Below are 16,390 nucleotides of genomic sequence, written 5' to 3' on the forward strand. Positions count from 1 at the left end.
TGTTTGAAGTCTGTAATGTTTTTAAAAAATGTCCTATGCTTACCAAAGCTGCATTTATTTATTGAAAAATACAGTAAAAACAATATTGTGAAATATTGCAATTGGTATGGTTTCAATGTTTTAATATAGTATTTGTTCCTGTGAATTTTCAGCAAACATTTGTCCAGCCTTCATTGTCACATGGTCCTTCAGAAATCACTCTAATATAATGATTTGGAGCTCAAAAAGCATTTCTTATTCTCAATGTTAAATATAGTTGTGCTGCAGCAATATGTTTTTGGAAATGGCAATGTTATAAATAAATGTAAATATAAATATTTATATATATATAATATAATATAATATAATATATTTATTTATACAAAGTAAAAAATAATTTATTTGAAATAAAAATATTTTGTAATATTATACATTACACACTTTTAGCAAATGTAATACACCATTAAATTAATTTCTTTCAAAATATACTGATTACAAACGTTTGAACGATAGTGTACATTTAGGCACGACCCTTAAAGGGATGCTCCACCCCAAAATGAAAATTTTGTCATTGATCCATGTCGTTCCAAACCCGTAAAAGCTTCATTCGTCCTCGGAACACAATTTAAGATATTTTGGATGAAAATCGCGAGGTTTGTGACTGTCCCATTGACTGCCAAGTAATTAACACTGTCAAGGCCCAGAAAAGTGTAAAAAACATTGTCAAAATAGTCCATCTGCCGTCAGTGGTTCAATCTGAGTTTTATGAAGTGACGAGAATACTTTTTGTACGCAAAGAAAATAAAAATAACGACATTTATTCAACAATTCATGTCCTCTCTGTGTCAGCGTAGGGCCATTTTTGGAGAGCATCCGATGGACGCAATTGCGTACGCAGTGCGTACGCTATTCTCTATTCTCTGTCATCAGTAACGCCTGTTTCCGTACAAATCAAAGCGCAAATAAACGTACAATACGTATCCATGCGTATTTGTGTAAGTGGTCGTTTTGTATGAGTTTTCACTCCCTACATCCCTATGACAAGATAATATGAACTGAAGGGATCTTATTCTCAATCGGTGCTCACTGAGCCTTTTAAATAACAGACTCCAAGGCAGAGGAGCGGAGAACACGGTGTAGTAATGGGCTGTATGGTGATTAGCATTTCTGCCTGCTACACTGATTCCCAAAGCCTGCTTGCGTTTCTCTTAGTGCCAAATCCCTCAGTGATGGCTTGTGTGTTCAAGTCTTAAGCTTGTGTGGGGTTTTTTTTCCACCAAGGAGGTATTTTAATTTTGTCCCCGAAGAGCCACCGTAGCAGAACACACATGTGTCCCTTAGTGAATATCACCTGTCACAAATATGGCAGTGGGTTCCTGCGTGCCATAGAAACTCAAAACACCTCTGATTCCTCACAGGACTCCATTCATAAACTGGCAGGGCCATCTTAACAGAGTGGCTACAACTTATCCTTTTTGAAACTAGATATTATAATGTTCTGATGCCTACATTCATTTGTAGCATTTTCTATTTTTAAAATTCAAAGGTTTGGGGAGTAAAAAAAAAAAAAAAAGAACTTGTATTTAGCAAGGGCACATTAAAATGACGGTGAAGACAAATAGATACTGTTCTTTTGAATTCTTAAATTTGTTGAAATAGACAACAGTTATTCTAAGTTGTAATATTTCAGTGTTATTGGTTTTACTGTATTTTTTGATTAAATAAATGCAGGCTTAATGAGCAAAAGAGATGACTTTCAATATTTGTAAAACGTCTTAACGACCCCCAAAACTTTTCAACAGTGCTGTAAATGTTTTATAATTGTTGTTTTTGTTGTCTTTTTTTGTTGTTGTGGACCGTTTAGATTTGGAAGGTGTGTTTAAGGAGTGGAGCCGTACTCGCAGTGCAGACATACACGCTTGTTCTCTTTTGAGGGATTATCTTAGTGAACCTGTTAGACTTCAGGCCTGTGTTGTCCCCACCTTTGCTTGTCCTGATGCCCGCCCTCTAGATCCTTCCGCACGGAAAACACAGACAGCCTCTGCAGCGCCGCTGGCTTCCTCTCCCTCTCTCTCTCTTTCCCTGCAGGTTTTTTAAGAATTCCAGCTGGTGAATAGACCCAAACCCTTCCTGTTCTGTTCTGCGCTGTGTTGTCTTGCATATGAGCACACAGTGTCTTGTGGTTTCGCTATAATTAGAGTATCTGTGGGGAAGGGAGCTCAGAAGCCAGGCTCCGAGGAATGCCAGAGAGCTTGTTTTGTTGTATTAGATTTTTTTTTAATTTATTTTGAAATGGTCAGCACGCTCCAGCTATATGTAGATCTGTGTAGTTTGTCTGTGTTTGTTGGAACTGTGCTCAGTCACTAGGTGGTTCTCTCATTGGTTGGCTGTGCTGTCACACGACGCTGCTCTGTAACCAAATCCCGATGTGTTTTAGCTGCTTACATCATCCTTCATACAGGTCAGAGCTGTGATCGTGCTCTCGCTCTCTCTCTCTCTCACTCTCTCTCATGGTGGGTGTGAGCAGCAGATCTGTTACCATGGCTAATCCACAGATCCAGTGTGTTCTTTTATGGGTAGTGTTCACGGGGGAGCTGGGCGATGCGTGAGCCAGTGCAGAACATGATGCATCCCCTGCACGTCACTGCACATTACTCAACAATTATTGTGGTGTAATGTCGCAGTCATACTGTAAAGGGTATTTAAGATGCATCTGTGATTTTTCAGTTTGTTTAGTAGGGCGGCGGAGGAGACAGACTGCGGCTGCAGCGCTGAATATAGCCATCAGGATACCTGCCTGCATCAAACCGCGCACATTTCTGCACATCTGTACACACCCACAGAAATCTCACGTAATAAAATCATGCGCTTGCGTAGGCACAAAATCATTTGCATGTGGAAATGCACACACGGTCTTCCTTGACATGCACGCCTATGACAAACTACAAGCTAGGATGCTTTTATAGGGGTTTGCACACAACTGTCACAAACACATTCACACCCCGGCAGATGCAACATCTTCTCAGCGAAGGGATTCTGCAGAGAACGAAGTGGCATGTGATCTGCTGTGTTTATCTATTATGAATGAACTTGCAGTAGCTATACTGCTAAAAGGATGAATTTATCCACACCAGCTTTCTTTGTCTCTATCACAACCAGGCCCATCTTTGCTCTCATGTGACATCTATAATTTGCAAAGTTAAAAAAATCCAATCTCTCAATAAATGCATGTTCATTAGTGATGCACTAAAATGAAGATTTTGGATGCACTTGGCTGAAAGCTGAAACTGAAACCAAAAATACATTTTATATGATGATCAATTAATTATTGAACTGTATTTAATAATCAACACTCAAATAAAAAATGTTTTTTTTTTTGCTGTTTTTTTGGTCATCTTTATAGGTACTAATAAACAGCTAATATGTTAATAATAGACATTCTAAAAAGCAACTAGTTAATAGTGAGAATTGGTTCCTATACTAATGCGTTACCGTTTTTTCTTATAGTTTTCTAGACTATTAAGTTTGCAGTGCTGTGAAAAGGTTTTTGTCCCCTTCCTGTGTTTATTTTTTATTTTTGCATATGTCACACTTAAATGATTCAGATCATCAAACAAATTTTAATATTACACACAGATAACCCGAAAAAGTACAGAATGCGGTTTTGAAATGATTTCATTTATTAAGGGAAAAAGTTGAACAATCAGATTAAAGTCCGGACTTTGACTTGGCCACTCCAAAACCTTAATTTCGTTTTTCTTGAGCCATTCAGAGGTGGACTTGCTGGTGTGTTTGGGATCATTGTCCTGCTGCATAACCCAAATGCGCTTGAGCTTGAGGTCACAAACTGACAGCTGGACATTCTTCTTCAGGATTTTCTGATAGTGTAGAATTCATGATTCTAGCAATTATGGCAAGTCGTCCAGGTCCTGAAGCTACAAAGCAGCCTCAGACCATCACACTACCACCACCATGTTTGACTGTTGGTATGATGTTCCTTTTATGAAATGCTGTGTTGGTTTTATACCAGATGTAACGGGATACACACCTTCCAAAAAGTTCAACTTTTGTCTCATCAGTCCACAGAATATTTGCCCTAAAGTCTTGGGGATAATCCAGATATTTTTTGGCAAATGTGAGACGAACCTTTGTGTTCTTTTTGGTCAGAAGTGGCTTTTGCCTTGGAACTCTCCCATGGATGCCGTTTTTGCCCAGTCTCTTTCTTATTGTTGAATCATGAACACTGACCTTTAATTGAGGCAAGTGAGGCCTGTAGTTCTTAAGATGTTGTTCTGGGTTCTTTTATGACCTCCTGGATGAGTCGTTGTTGCGCTCTTGGAGTAATTTTGGTAGGCTAACCACTCTTGGGAAGGTTCACCACTGTTCCAAGTTTTCTCCATTTGTGACCCTGGACCACAAAACCAGTCATAAAGATACATTTTTTCGAAATTGAGATTTGTCAATATTTGGCCAATACACAACTATTTGAAAATATGGAATCTGAGGGTGCAAAAAAAAAAAAAAATATTGAGAATCACTGGTTCACTGGAGTCCCAAAGAAATAGCTTTATAACACTTTCCAGACTGATACATGTAAACTATTTTGTTTCTCATCTGTTCTTGAATTTCTTTAGATCGCGGCATGGGCTGGTACTCGGTGTGTTTCCACTGCAGGAACCAGGATCTAAAAGTTCTGGGTAAAAATTTGACTCTCAGAAACTTTTTTAAAGTCCTGGAACTTTCGGGGCTGGGTCTTGGGCGCTGAGCATGCTGATTGGTTGAGTTCATGCAGCATTGTATTTCAACCACCATATGTATTCGCATAATTTTTTTAAATATTACTGTTATTGTGTCATGAAATGTAGTTTTGAAAGTATTTTAGGCGAGAATGTAGTTGTTTAAAACTCAGATCTGCAGTTTATTTATAAATTTGAAAATGTGCTTCGCCGATTTCGGAGACGTGAGCTCCACGCGATCAGCGGGCGCTCAGTGCTCATGTTTCCTGACGAGAGCAGCCTCAGCACGGCTAGTCCTTCTGACATTTGCCACTGGCTCTGATGTCTCTGTATTGGTTAAACAGAAGATATAATTTGTTTTGTGTAAAGCTAACAGGTAGTCTTTGGTCTTTATTCTATTAATCTATGAATAGGTTAAAATGAGAATGAAGAGAGACAATACTGTTTGATATAGTATTTTGTTTCAATTGTAATGTACGTTCCCTGAACTACATTTCTGCGGCTATTAATTTAATTAATTTATTATAAATTAATGTTTAAATGAAAACTAAAAGAGGCAGTGGTGTTTATCACATTTCGTCTTATTGTAAATGCAGTAAGGAAAATTGCAGTAGCCAAGGTGAGCTGAGTGATGTTATCAAGTACGCTGCTCTTTGCAGAATTACTGGACTTGTGTCGTCCCATCCGTGGGAGTTCACACTCCTGAGTCGAACTTGCGAAGTCCGAACCACTGAGGATGCAAGTCTGAAATTTGCGTACTTGGTATTGAGAAACGCGCGCAGACCTACGTCACCAGACTATTTGCCTAATCTTCTCGGTACTTTAGACCGTGATGGAAACGCAGACAGCAACAGGTCTTGGGAAAAAAAAGTTCCTGGGACAAATTGTTCCAGGTAATTTTGGTGGAAAAGCGGCTTTTGTCAGACAGGTTCTATTTAAGTGATTTCTTGATTCAACAGGTCTGGCAGTAATCAGACTTGGGTTTGGCTAGTGAAATTTAACTCTGCTTTCTAAAATAATGTGGTTAATCACAGTTCTTTTATGATTTAACAGGATGGGACAATTAATTTTTCACATAGGGCCAGATAGGTTTGGACAGCTTTTTTTCCCTTAATAAATGAAATCATTTAAAAACTGCATTTTGTATTTACTCGCATTATCTTTTTTTAACGATCTGAATCTTAAGTGTGACACAAGCAAAAAAAACAAAAAAAAAAAACAGGAAGGGGGAAAAAATCTTTTTATGGACTGTGTCACCAGAAAGTTGTTAATATTTTATTAAAAATTATAAAGTCAAAAAAAAAAAAAAACTATATGCATGCATGGATGAATCATTTACAATAACATGCATTTTCAGCTCATGCTGAATTTAAAGATGTCATTATGCTTTTAGCTACCAGTCAGAGTTTGCTTTGTTTCACAAATTTTACAATGTTTAAATGCATTAAATGTCATTAAATGGGACCTTTTCTATGTCATTGCAGTTTGGATGGGAAACAAACAGTAGATCCAGCGTGTGTGCGTGCAGAATTGATTCATGCTGAAACTTCAAAGGCATGTCCAGATTATATCATTATTGTCTGATAACCATTTTTCTACCCATCAATCCTGGACAGGTTCAGATAAACTCACGCTATAGTAAATCTGGGCCGGTGTAAATCTAGCTTCTCTCTGCTGCTTTCTGAGCTCAGTTACACAAGTCTGATGTGAGATTCCTGACATTCCAGAACTCCTACTCTCTCACTTCCCATTCCTGTTCTACACACACACACACACACACTACACAATGGTTATAGATATTGGTCAGTGCTAAAGTGTCAACTCCCTTTCTCCAAATTTATCAGTTTCTCTCGCCTTTTCATTCTCATCGGTTTCGTCTCCTCCTCAGATGCTCACTACACTCTGGCCTTGACTCAAGCTCCTATCTTTGCTCTAAGGGAGTGTGTGTGTGCAGAGTGTCCATTGTGGATAGATTTACAATCCGTGGAGATGTTCCATGGTCTCCAGTCTGGCACCTCCCCTTATTTTCAAAAAGAATGTTGATTAAAATAGTCCTTTTTTTCTGTAAAGTTAATTTTGAGGTTGAAAATTTATGGACAGTGCATTGAGGAAGTCTGGGTGGAATGGCCTGCTTTAGAGGGGTGTGTTGGCTCAAGGAGCATTACAGAGTAAATCTACATCAGCTCGGATGCAAAAATCCAAAAAGAAAGAGAAATCAGTTTAGCTGTCAAATTTTTGTGGCTCAGAAATTACAGCTTTAAAAGCCAAATACAGTATCTAGGGAGCGACTGTATTGATTGTTTTCTGTTTATTAGTTTTAAAAGCAAATTTCGCATTAAAGTGTTCTTCAAAACCCATCCGCGTGCAGCTGTTGTGATAATCTTTGTAAAGATTGAGAGTCTCCGAGGCATGCAGCCAATCAGGTCCTCTTTTAGTTTGTACGTTGGCTTTGTATTTAGTGAAAGCCTGTTACATAAGATCAATAAACATTTAATTAGCATAAGTGACTGTTGACTAACAAACGTTTTGTTTGAGAAAAGTCTCGCCGGGTTTGTTCAGCTGTTATGATGAGGCAAACAGCTAAAGCGCGCAGAATACGAGCACTAGTCATCAAGTCTAGAGGCTTTTTAAGTTCTCTTATTGACTCTAAGGTCACACTTTATGAATGAGTGAGAGGTTGTCCTCTTCTGTGTGTATAAAGTCTTTGTTTGGAGGACCTTTGATGGATGTAGTAGACCGTGTATGTTTGTGTGTGTTAACTGCCGTTGCTCTGTGGTCGACTGCTTTAATCTGAAGGTATTTCAGAGAGTCTCAGTTCTCTATTTGTGGTAAACACGCTGCTGTTAGTAATGCACTTCAGTACTGTGCTTGACGTCTTCCAGGGCTTTGGTTTGGAGAGAGGGTGTGTAACGGCATGTTCTACAGTTGATCATCTGATCTTGCTACTGCTATTGGTCAGGTGATGGAAGACAGACAGTTTGTCATGTGGTTTAGATGCATATGGTGTGTTAAAGGGGTAGTTCGCTCAAAGCTAAAAATGACATGTGGAGAATAAATGACAGAATTTCTATTGTTTGTCCTGACTGGTACCACATCATTTCTCGTTTAACATTAACGAACTGATGATTTAATGTTATTTATATACTATATATTTTGAATTGGCTTTGATTTTTAGATTTTCTGTTTTCATTTTCATTTTAAGTGAAGTTTTTATAAAAAAAATGTTTTGTAGCTTTTAGTTTTCATAACACTAACACACTCGTATGACTGAAGCGAGATTCATCCAGTAGCTCTTTGAGCACTCCACATGACAAGACAGTTAAATGCAAGACAATTAGATGTAAAGTATTTTGGATGCTTTTCAGACGACTCTGCCAAGGGGCCACAGACACCACCTGTTTGTGTGACTGGGTGTGCTGTGCGTGTAAAGTCGTTGAGATGTGAAGTGTGTTTGTGGGTTTTGTAGTAGGAGTTTGCTACGCCCTGACCAGAGCCACTGCTTTCAGGAAGTCAGTAACAGCCCAATACTACAGCTGTAGAATGTTACCTCTCTTTTTCTCTTACTTACTCATGCTGTTTTTCTCACAACAAGCTGTTTTTAATTTTGTTAATGCTCTTTTACTTTAGTCTGGTCCTTTTCTCTCTCTATGTCACACATAGGATCATGTTACCTATTTGTGGCCTCTTGCCCTTTCTCTTCTTCCGTTCTTGCTTTTTAGCTGGAAATGCAATGGATTAGCTTGTGTCATCAGGAGTAGTGTTGTCTAACTCTATTTTTGGCCTCTGTTGACAAGTGTGGGGACCATAAAACTGTTTTGCAATTGTTTGTTTGAAATACAGTACCGTTCAAAAGTTTGGGATTGCTGTGATTTAAAAAAATTTTTTGGGAAAAAGCATCTCATGCTCAAGACTGCAGTTATTTGATCAAATATACAGTAAAAGTAATATTGTAAAATATTGCTGCAATTTAAAATAACTCAATATTTTTAAAATTTATTCCTGTGGTGCAAAGCTGAATTTTCAGCATCATTACTTCAGTCTTCAATCGCATGATCTTTCAGAAATCATTCTAATATGCTCATTTGCTGCTCAGAAAACATTTCTTAAGTGTTGGAAACGGTTGAGCTTAATATTTTGTGGAAATCATGATGATTTAAGTTATTTTTTTTGATTGGAAAAAATCAAAAGAACAGCATTTATTTAAAATATGAATCTTTTTTAACAATATAAATGCCTTTTATTATCTGTTTTCACCAATTTATTACTTCTGCTGAATAGGAGTGTTAATTTCTTTTTTAAAAAATGCTGACACTAGACTTTTTAATAGTGGTGTATGTTATAAGTATTTTTATTTGCTGTGTTTTTCTTTGCTTGTATGTGACAAACAGCGCAGTTGAAGGTGAATTTGAATTAATCTTTGGTAACCTTCTGATGATGAATTGTGCAGGGATAAGTTGCAATGAGTGTTGCACCATTTACTTTCTCTTTTTAGTTTTTTTTTTTTTTTTTTTTTTGGTGAGTTACTTTTGGATCCTGGTTGAGTGTGAGCTCAGACAGGGACAGTGATTTGTTACAGGTCATGTTTTTGTTTTGGGGTTGGTCAGTGATGCACACACTGATTGCTCTGTCTGCCACTGAATAGAGAACTTCAGGAGCATGCTGTAATTGAGCTCAGTGTGTGTGTAGACCATGTGATCAAATGTGATGGTGCAGCAGTATTTAGCTTGCCCAGAGAGCCTCCTTTTGTGTGCGTGGTTGTTGAGAAAGTTTAAGACCGGTGTGCAACTGAAATAACGAAGCAATGGCATCAGATCGCAGTTGCGATACTGTCTCTACAGGGGGCAGCCTGCTGTAAATCATTCTCCCTAGCAAAGTCCAAGAGCTGTAGAAATGCAAGTGGTCAGTGTGGCGTGTTTACTCTGTTTAGATGTGACGTAGTTGCAAATCAGTGTCTGTCTCTGTGGGTTAGTGGCTGAACGTCTTCTATGGTTCTCTCACTCTCTAAATGCAGATGTTTGGCTAGTGTCCATACTAATGGCGCGATGCCTATACTTTGTTATTCTTATCCCTAGATATAGTTTGCGTTCCTTCAGTGCAAGTTGTTGTCATTTTAACATGTTCAGGGATAAAATCTGATTGCTTAGAAAATTAATAGCATAGCTCTTCTCAACAAACCACATTATTTGAGGTGTCATTCATGTCTGTGGCACAAACTTTGTGTGATTTGAAGTGTAATACTTGGGTTTAGGGGGCTTGTTCAGATGTCTAACCTTAAGTATGAGCAATAGTAAATGCAGAAGTTGTCGTAGTAAGTGTAATTAATTCATGCAGGAACTTGCCTTTATTTCACAAATGTTTCCTTTTAAAGCTTAATGCAATGACATTTCATAGAAATACAAGAGGGTTTTTCTGGTTTAGTAATTTTGCCATTGGACTAGTTTTGCTTTAAGATGCTTTAATGCCTGCAATGATTCCAGATCAGCAGAGCAACTCTAATGCGCCGTGGAACGAAGGATTTTAAGCACACATTAGGAAGCTGGTGTAGTTTGGACTGATTTTCACAGAGCTCAGGCTTTACAGAGCTCAGAGTGTGACTAATGTAGAAGAAGTGTTATTGTCCTGTTACATATATTAAAGGTCCTCATGTATATTCATGAGGAGAAGGGTCAAACACAGTGTAATCCTTGAGGTCAAAGAGCAGACACTTGCATCTCAATGGCATGTGATGTTTCTCACGCATTTGAGATATTGACAGTACTGTTTTTAGAGTTACAAATGAATCAGATTCTGTCTTAGGCATTTAATGAGCACATCAGATGGTGATTAAATGATTCACAAGAGTTCAGTGACGCTGTTTATATGACTCATAAAGTATGTTAGAAATCCAGATCCATAGTTGTTGGGTCTTTATGAATAATCCCTTTATTTTTTTATTTTATTTTTTTGAGGCACATGTGCTACTGTGTAACTTAAACACCCGTCTCTCCCTTTCTCAGAGAACACCTGTCTTGCTCTTTCACGTTCTTCCTGCATGGAGACAGTAATGTGTGCACCAGCGTGGAGATCAACCAGCACCAGCCCGTGTACCACCTGAGCGAGGAGCACCTGACACTGGCCCAGCAGGCCACCAGCCCATTCCAAGGTGATAGATCACACTTTTTTTTTTTAAAAATGCTTTTAATATATATATTTTTTTCCCCCCTGTCTGTCCCCTTCTTTTGTCTCTCCTTTGCCTTTTTCTCTTCCCAGCATTTCCTTTCTGATCAGAAAGATGAGGTTTATAATTAGTAAAGCCCAGTGGCATCCTGTCTGCCACTCTGTAGCTTGAAAAAATTAATAAATAAAATACAGAAATAGTGTTAGAGACCTTTTTCTGTTTTAGGTGCTCGGGGAAGAAGAAAGTGTTCTTCATTACCGGTAACATGAGCAGTGCTCAACGTACTAATGGTGATTTTAGAGATATCTGCACATCCTTAAATCTTGAAAATGTTTAAACTAGGGCACAGAGATATGTAAAAATATTTAATCGGTAATCATGTTGTTTTTTTTTTTTTTTTTTTTTTTTTTGCCTTGATAATGTTTAGAGTCATTTGTTAAATGGCTGTTTATATTGACATATAATAATAATAATAACCAAACCCTAGCCTAAACTGAATTGAAACTATATGATTTGAAGTTTTTATTTTTATGTAACAAAGTTTTAAAGGGATAGTTCACCCAAAAATGAAAATTCTGTCATTAGTTATTCACCTTCATGTCGTTCTGAACCTGTAAAACCTTCATCTTCATCTTAATCTTTCGGAATGCAAATTAAGATATTTTTTATGAAATCCAAGAGCTTTCTGACCCTGCATAGACAGCAACGCAACTACCACGTTCAAGGCCCAGAAAGGTAGTAAGGACATTGTTAAAATAGTCCATGTGACATCAGTGGTTCAACCAAGCCACTAAATACTTTGTGTGCAAAGAAAACAAAAATAACAACTTACTAAAGTCGAATAGTAAAGTTAAGTGGGATTTCCAAAGAGTTGTTGGTCATGTTAAGGAAGACATTTTGCCATTTATGATCATGTATCCCTGGGTGGGAGATTTAGGCCTTTTTAAAGTCACCATAAAATCAAAACGGACAATTCTTATTTTCTCAATCACATTTCCCCTCTCAACACCATCTCTTCTCTGACTGGTGTGAGGGCTGGGCACTAAGGCTTTCCTCCAGCAATCTGTCACTCACATGAGATCGCAGCAATTAGCAAACAACAACGATCCAGTCAATTCCCGATGGACAAAACGACAAAAATGGTCCCACCCTCTTTTCTTTTTCTTTTTTTCATTTGGAAAGCCATTTCACTTGGATTTACGTCACTATAGGGAGGTAAAGTCGATCGCAATTTCCGTTTCATGCTGAAACTTAAAGTGATAGTTCACCATAGCTTCGTAAAATTAGGTTGAACCCCTGATGTCACATGGATTATTTTACCGATCTCCTTGCTACGTTTCTGGGCATTGATCGTAGAAGGACCCTTGTTGTCTGTGGAGCGTCTGAGAGCTCTCAGATTCCATCAAAAATATCTTAATTTGTGCTCCAAAGATGAACGGAGGTCTTATGAGTTTGGAACAACATGAGGGTGAGTAATTAATGACAGAATTTTAATTTTTGGGTGAACTATCCCTTTAAGACGTTACCTGGGCTTTCAAAGCCCTCAGTTGCTCTTATGCACCCAAGAACTGTCAGTGGGAAATATTCCTTATAGTTTTTATTTTGTGAGGCTCAATTTTGAATGAATTTCATCCAGTATTATTCATTTTAGTTTGGCTGGAATGCTGTATTGACCAATCTACATCATCAACAGCCGTGCACTAGATCACTTCTGCCTTTGTTTTGCATAATTGAGATTGTTTGCAGTTCCTGCGAATTAACATTTTAAAAACATAATTCATCCTTTTGATGGGGGAATAACCTTTGCAGTGAATCAGGAATGTGTGATGTGTCAATTGGAACCAGCTGACCTTTTTCTTGCTCGCCCGCTCTCTCTCGATCTCCTTTGGTCTGCTGCTCACCGTTTCTGACAGTCTCGGATTAGTGAGCGTGCGAGTGTTGCGACTATGACCTCATAAAGAGCAGTGAGAGGGGTGTAATGAACTCATAGCTCACTTAACCGAGCAGAAGAGAGAGCGAGAGAGAGACTGGTAGTGCACAGATTGCTTGACAGAATAAATGTGAGGTGAACAGTGTGATATTGGAATACATTTGTTTGCCTGTTTGTCTGAAAATTGCTTTATGTCTGTGTGATGCCCCCAATCAAATGCGGACCAGAGCAGCAGACCCCTTTCTAATGATGACCAAAGTGTTGATACCTCTTTAGTGGATTCAATGCTTCGAGCTCCCCTGCCATGCAAATTCTGATCTTCTGCCTCACCACCTACCTGAAGAGCTCAACGTGGGGCTTTCTTTCTTGTAAATATTTTGCGTATCAGCCGAGTCTTTTTTTGATGCATTGTGACGAGGTAGCCATCCAGAGGCCAAATGAATTCCACCCCCTCACCTTGGCTCGATCAGGGACCTGTCAGATATTAAAAGAGCTGTTTTTGCCCTGCGAACGAGCCGTGTATGTTTTCTTACATCTGGTTACAGCTTGTGTTTTCGAAATAATGCATTTTGGCGGCTTCTGTTTTGATGCTAGGATAACGATCTCTGTTAGAGCGTTTAGATTTAAGCCGCCGTAACCCATTAAAGATGAATCGTGCCTCCTTTCCATTTGTATAGCATCCCCCTGCCCCCATTCCCTCTTCCCATACCTCTTCCGGATGGACGGAGGTGTCCTCTGTCATTGTGGCTTTTATGGATTTGTGTGATGAAGGCCATGGAATGAGCCGGCTAATGGAAGGACACGGGATGGATTCATCTGCTCCCCCCTCCTTTTTCTCCCTGGAAGCTCCTTCCTCCTCCTAACCCCTAATACGTGGATCAATATATCAAGGCAGTTAAAGAAACACAAGTACAGAATGAGATTTCCTTGGGAAAATTTGTGGCTACCTACCTCAGTGTTTAGTTGTTTTTTTAGGCATGATAGCAGCATGTAACAGAGCTGCTCTTGACAAACTGAAGTGTCTTGGTAAGATACCAATAGAGTGAAAACTGATGCCGTTGCTTCCACATTTGTGCTTCACCTTGTCTTGTGCGCTTTCCTTGTCTTTTTTCACTCTGTTTCTGTCTCTCTCCCTCTGAGTGACCTGTTTATTTAAGTTGGTTTATGGGCTCAGAATGAGCGCTGCTTGGCAGTAACTGGAGGCTGTGTTGATATGAAAGGCTTTCGGAAAGTGTCTGAGAGAAAGGAGGAAGGAAAGAGAACCGGCTGCAGTGGAGGAGTCATTTAAGACCACAGTTAATGAGGAACAGAAGTGGAGGGAGCGGTTGAGAGAGAGCCAGGCGCGAGTGTTTGTACAGTGTTCCCCGCTTCATAGACTCATTTGCTTTGGCCCTGTTCTGATTACACGCTCCTTAGTCTTCATGTGTTTCTTCTACATATGCTGGGCTTTCTACATTGTAAGAATCAGTTTGGGGCAACTTTCCAAGGACAACTCCAGATAAATGGCACTTGATTATGTTTTGTTGGCTCTTTTGCTACTATTATGTTAACACAAGTACTTGCATGCATAAACAAAAACTAATTGGGATACTAGGATAGGTGATTTTATTCAAGGGCAATATGGTTATTCAACGATGCATGTTACATAGTCTTGGTAACTCATTTTGTGTACCAGCTAGTGCTGTCACAATCATGAGTTTATTAAATATTATACAACTAATTTGCAGCTAACAATTTAATAGCCTTTTTGCTCGTGTCGTTCACAGTGTAAGAATAAGGCACAAACCTTTACCTTTGATTTTTGTTGTTATCTTTTGTACAGAAATATTTAGTGCTGTCAAACGATTAATCGTGATTAATCGCATCCAAAATAAATGTTTTTGTTTACATAATATATTTGTGTGTACTGTGTATATTTATTATTTATATATAAATATAAATGTATATGCATGCAGAAAAATGTTGTTTGTGTATAAATATATTCATTTACATGTAAATATTTTCTAAATATGTGTATTTATGTATACATAAATATACTCAGTACACATACATATGTAAACATTTTTTATTTTTATCATGATTAATCGTTTGACAGCACTAGAAAAATTGCATATTAGAATGACCCAATATTTTAAATATTTAATATTTATTATTAAATAATTATTTGTTAATTATGTATATATAAATATTTTTATATTACTTAAAATTAAAAAACTTTTTATTTTTATAAATGTATCATTTCAGCTTATTTACAGTTTTTGTGTGTGATAGATCTTTCCATTAACACTGTAAAATAACAACAATAATTGTAATATTATTAGAGTAAAAATATAAGTATAACAAAATAATAATAAAATTCCCTTATTTCAATGGCAATCTGTGATTGGGATTAAAGCGCACAATGATTATGATTATCTGAAATAATCTCGATTAGATCAGATAATCATGACAGGCCTGTGTCCCAGATTCTTGACCTTTATGCCAGTGCTGCCCAATATCTCTTGTGTTCTGTGCTGTAGGTAGTGTGTATGACTGAATCGCTTCTCTTATTCTCGCTGTAGTGATTCTGAGTCCATTTGGACTGAACGGGACATTGACCGGTCAGTCCTTCAAGCTGTCCGACCCTCCGACACAGAAGCTCATTGAAGAATGGAACCAGTTCTATCCCATCAGCCCGACCTCCAAGGAGAGCACAGAGGACAAAATGGAGGACATCGACTGGGAGGACGACTCCCTAGCAGCAGTGGAAGTGCTTGTTGGTGGGTTGGATTAAAATATATTTTACTTAAAAGGCTGGTAAATAAACCAGTTGCATTGTGGGTGCAATACATGTTTGCTGAAAATACTGGAATGTAATATAGAAATGTAATATAGTGTGCAATATGATTTTCATTTGTAGTACATGTTGTTGTTTTTTTTACCCCCAAAGTGTGCATTCATAAGGTGTTAATATGTGGCCGTTTCTCCAGGTGGTGTGCGCATGGTGTATCCTGCATGCCTGGTGTTAGTCCCGCAGTCAGACATCCCCACTGTTACACCGACGGGGTCCTCGCACTGCACTGCTGTCTATTCAAATGGCCATCAAGTGCCTGCTTCAAACCGTGACCCCGCCATCTCTTCAGTGACCCTGACTCCTCCCACCTCACCTGAGGAGGCTCAGACAGGTAAACTTGACTCAAACCCATACCTGTCTCATTTCATGAGCAGCATCCGATACACTCTCAAACTTTTTGGCTTTCCTTTCTTTCTTTCTCTAGTTCATTCTCACTCGGCACAGAAGTGGATGCGGTTGCCAGTGGCGATGGATGGATTCAGTGTTGACAGCACCAGTCATCACGGTGGCAAGATTCCACGCAGGATGGCAAGTCAGGTGGTTGAGAGCGTTTGGCAGGAGTGCAACATCAACCGAGCTCAGAACAAGTAAGTGTGCTCAGAGTAAATCTAAAATCTGATATTCCCATTTCACAGTCATGATAAATCAAGCACAGAGCAGCAATACACTGTTAAAACTGGTACAATGTATATCTGAGCCACAGAATGTTTTATTAGTGATTATTGAGGTAAAAAAACAATTAGGAGTGATCGAGA

The 16,390-nt window shown here is 38.5% G+C and overlaps 1 protein-coding gene across 1 annotated transcript in view; it reads left to right on the forward strand.

Annotated features, from left to right (window-relative positions):
• med13a (mediator complex subunit 13a) overlaps positions 1-16,390 on the forward strand; it is a 74,728-nt gene that overhangs the window by 26,668 nt on the left and 31,670 nt on the right. Inside the window, exons 4-7 of the mRNA XM_058788751.1 lie at positions 10,712-10,857; positions 15,364-15,561; positions 15,772-15,966; positions 16,060-16,222. Coding sequence (XP_058644734.1) covers positions 10,712-10,857; positions 15,364-15,561; positions 15,772-15,966; positions 16,060-16,222 — 702 coding nt within the window. The remainder of the gene's footprint in view (positions 1-10,711; positions 10,858-15,363; positions 15,562-15,771; positions 15,967-16,059; positions 16,223-16,390) is intronic.

The sequence above is a fragment of the Onychostoma macrolepis genome, chromosome 10 (genome assembly GCF_012432095.1).
Source record: "Onychostoma macrolepis isolate SWU-2019 chromosome 10, ASM1243209v1, whole genome shotgun sequence".
In the NCBI taxonomy this organism is placed as follows: domain Eukaryota; kingdom Metazoa; phylum Chordata; class Actinopteri; order Cypriniformes; family Cyprinidae; genus Onychostoma; species Onychostoma macrolepis.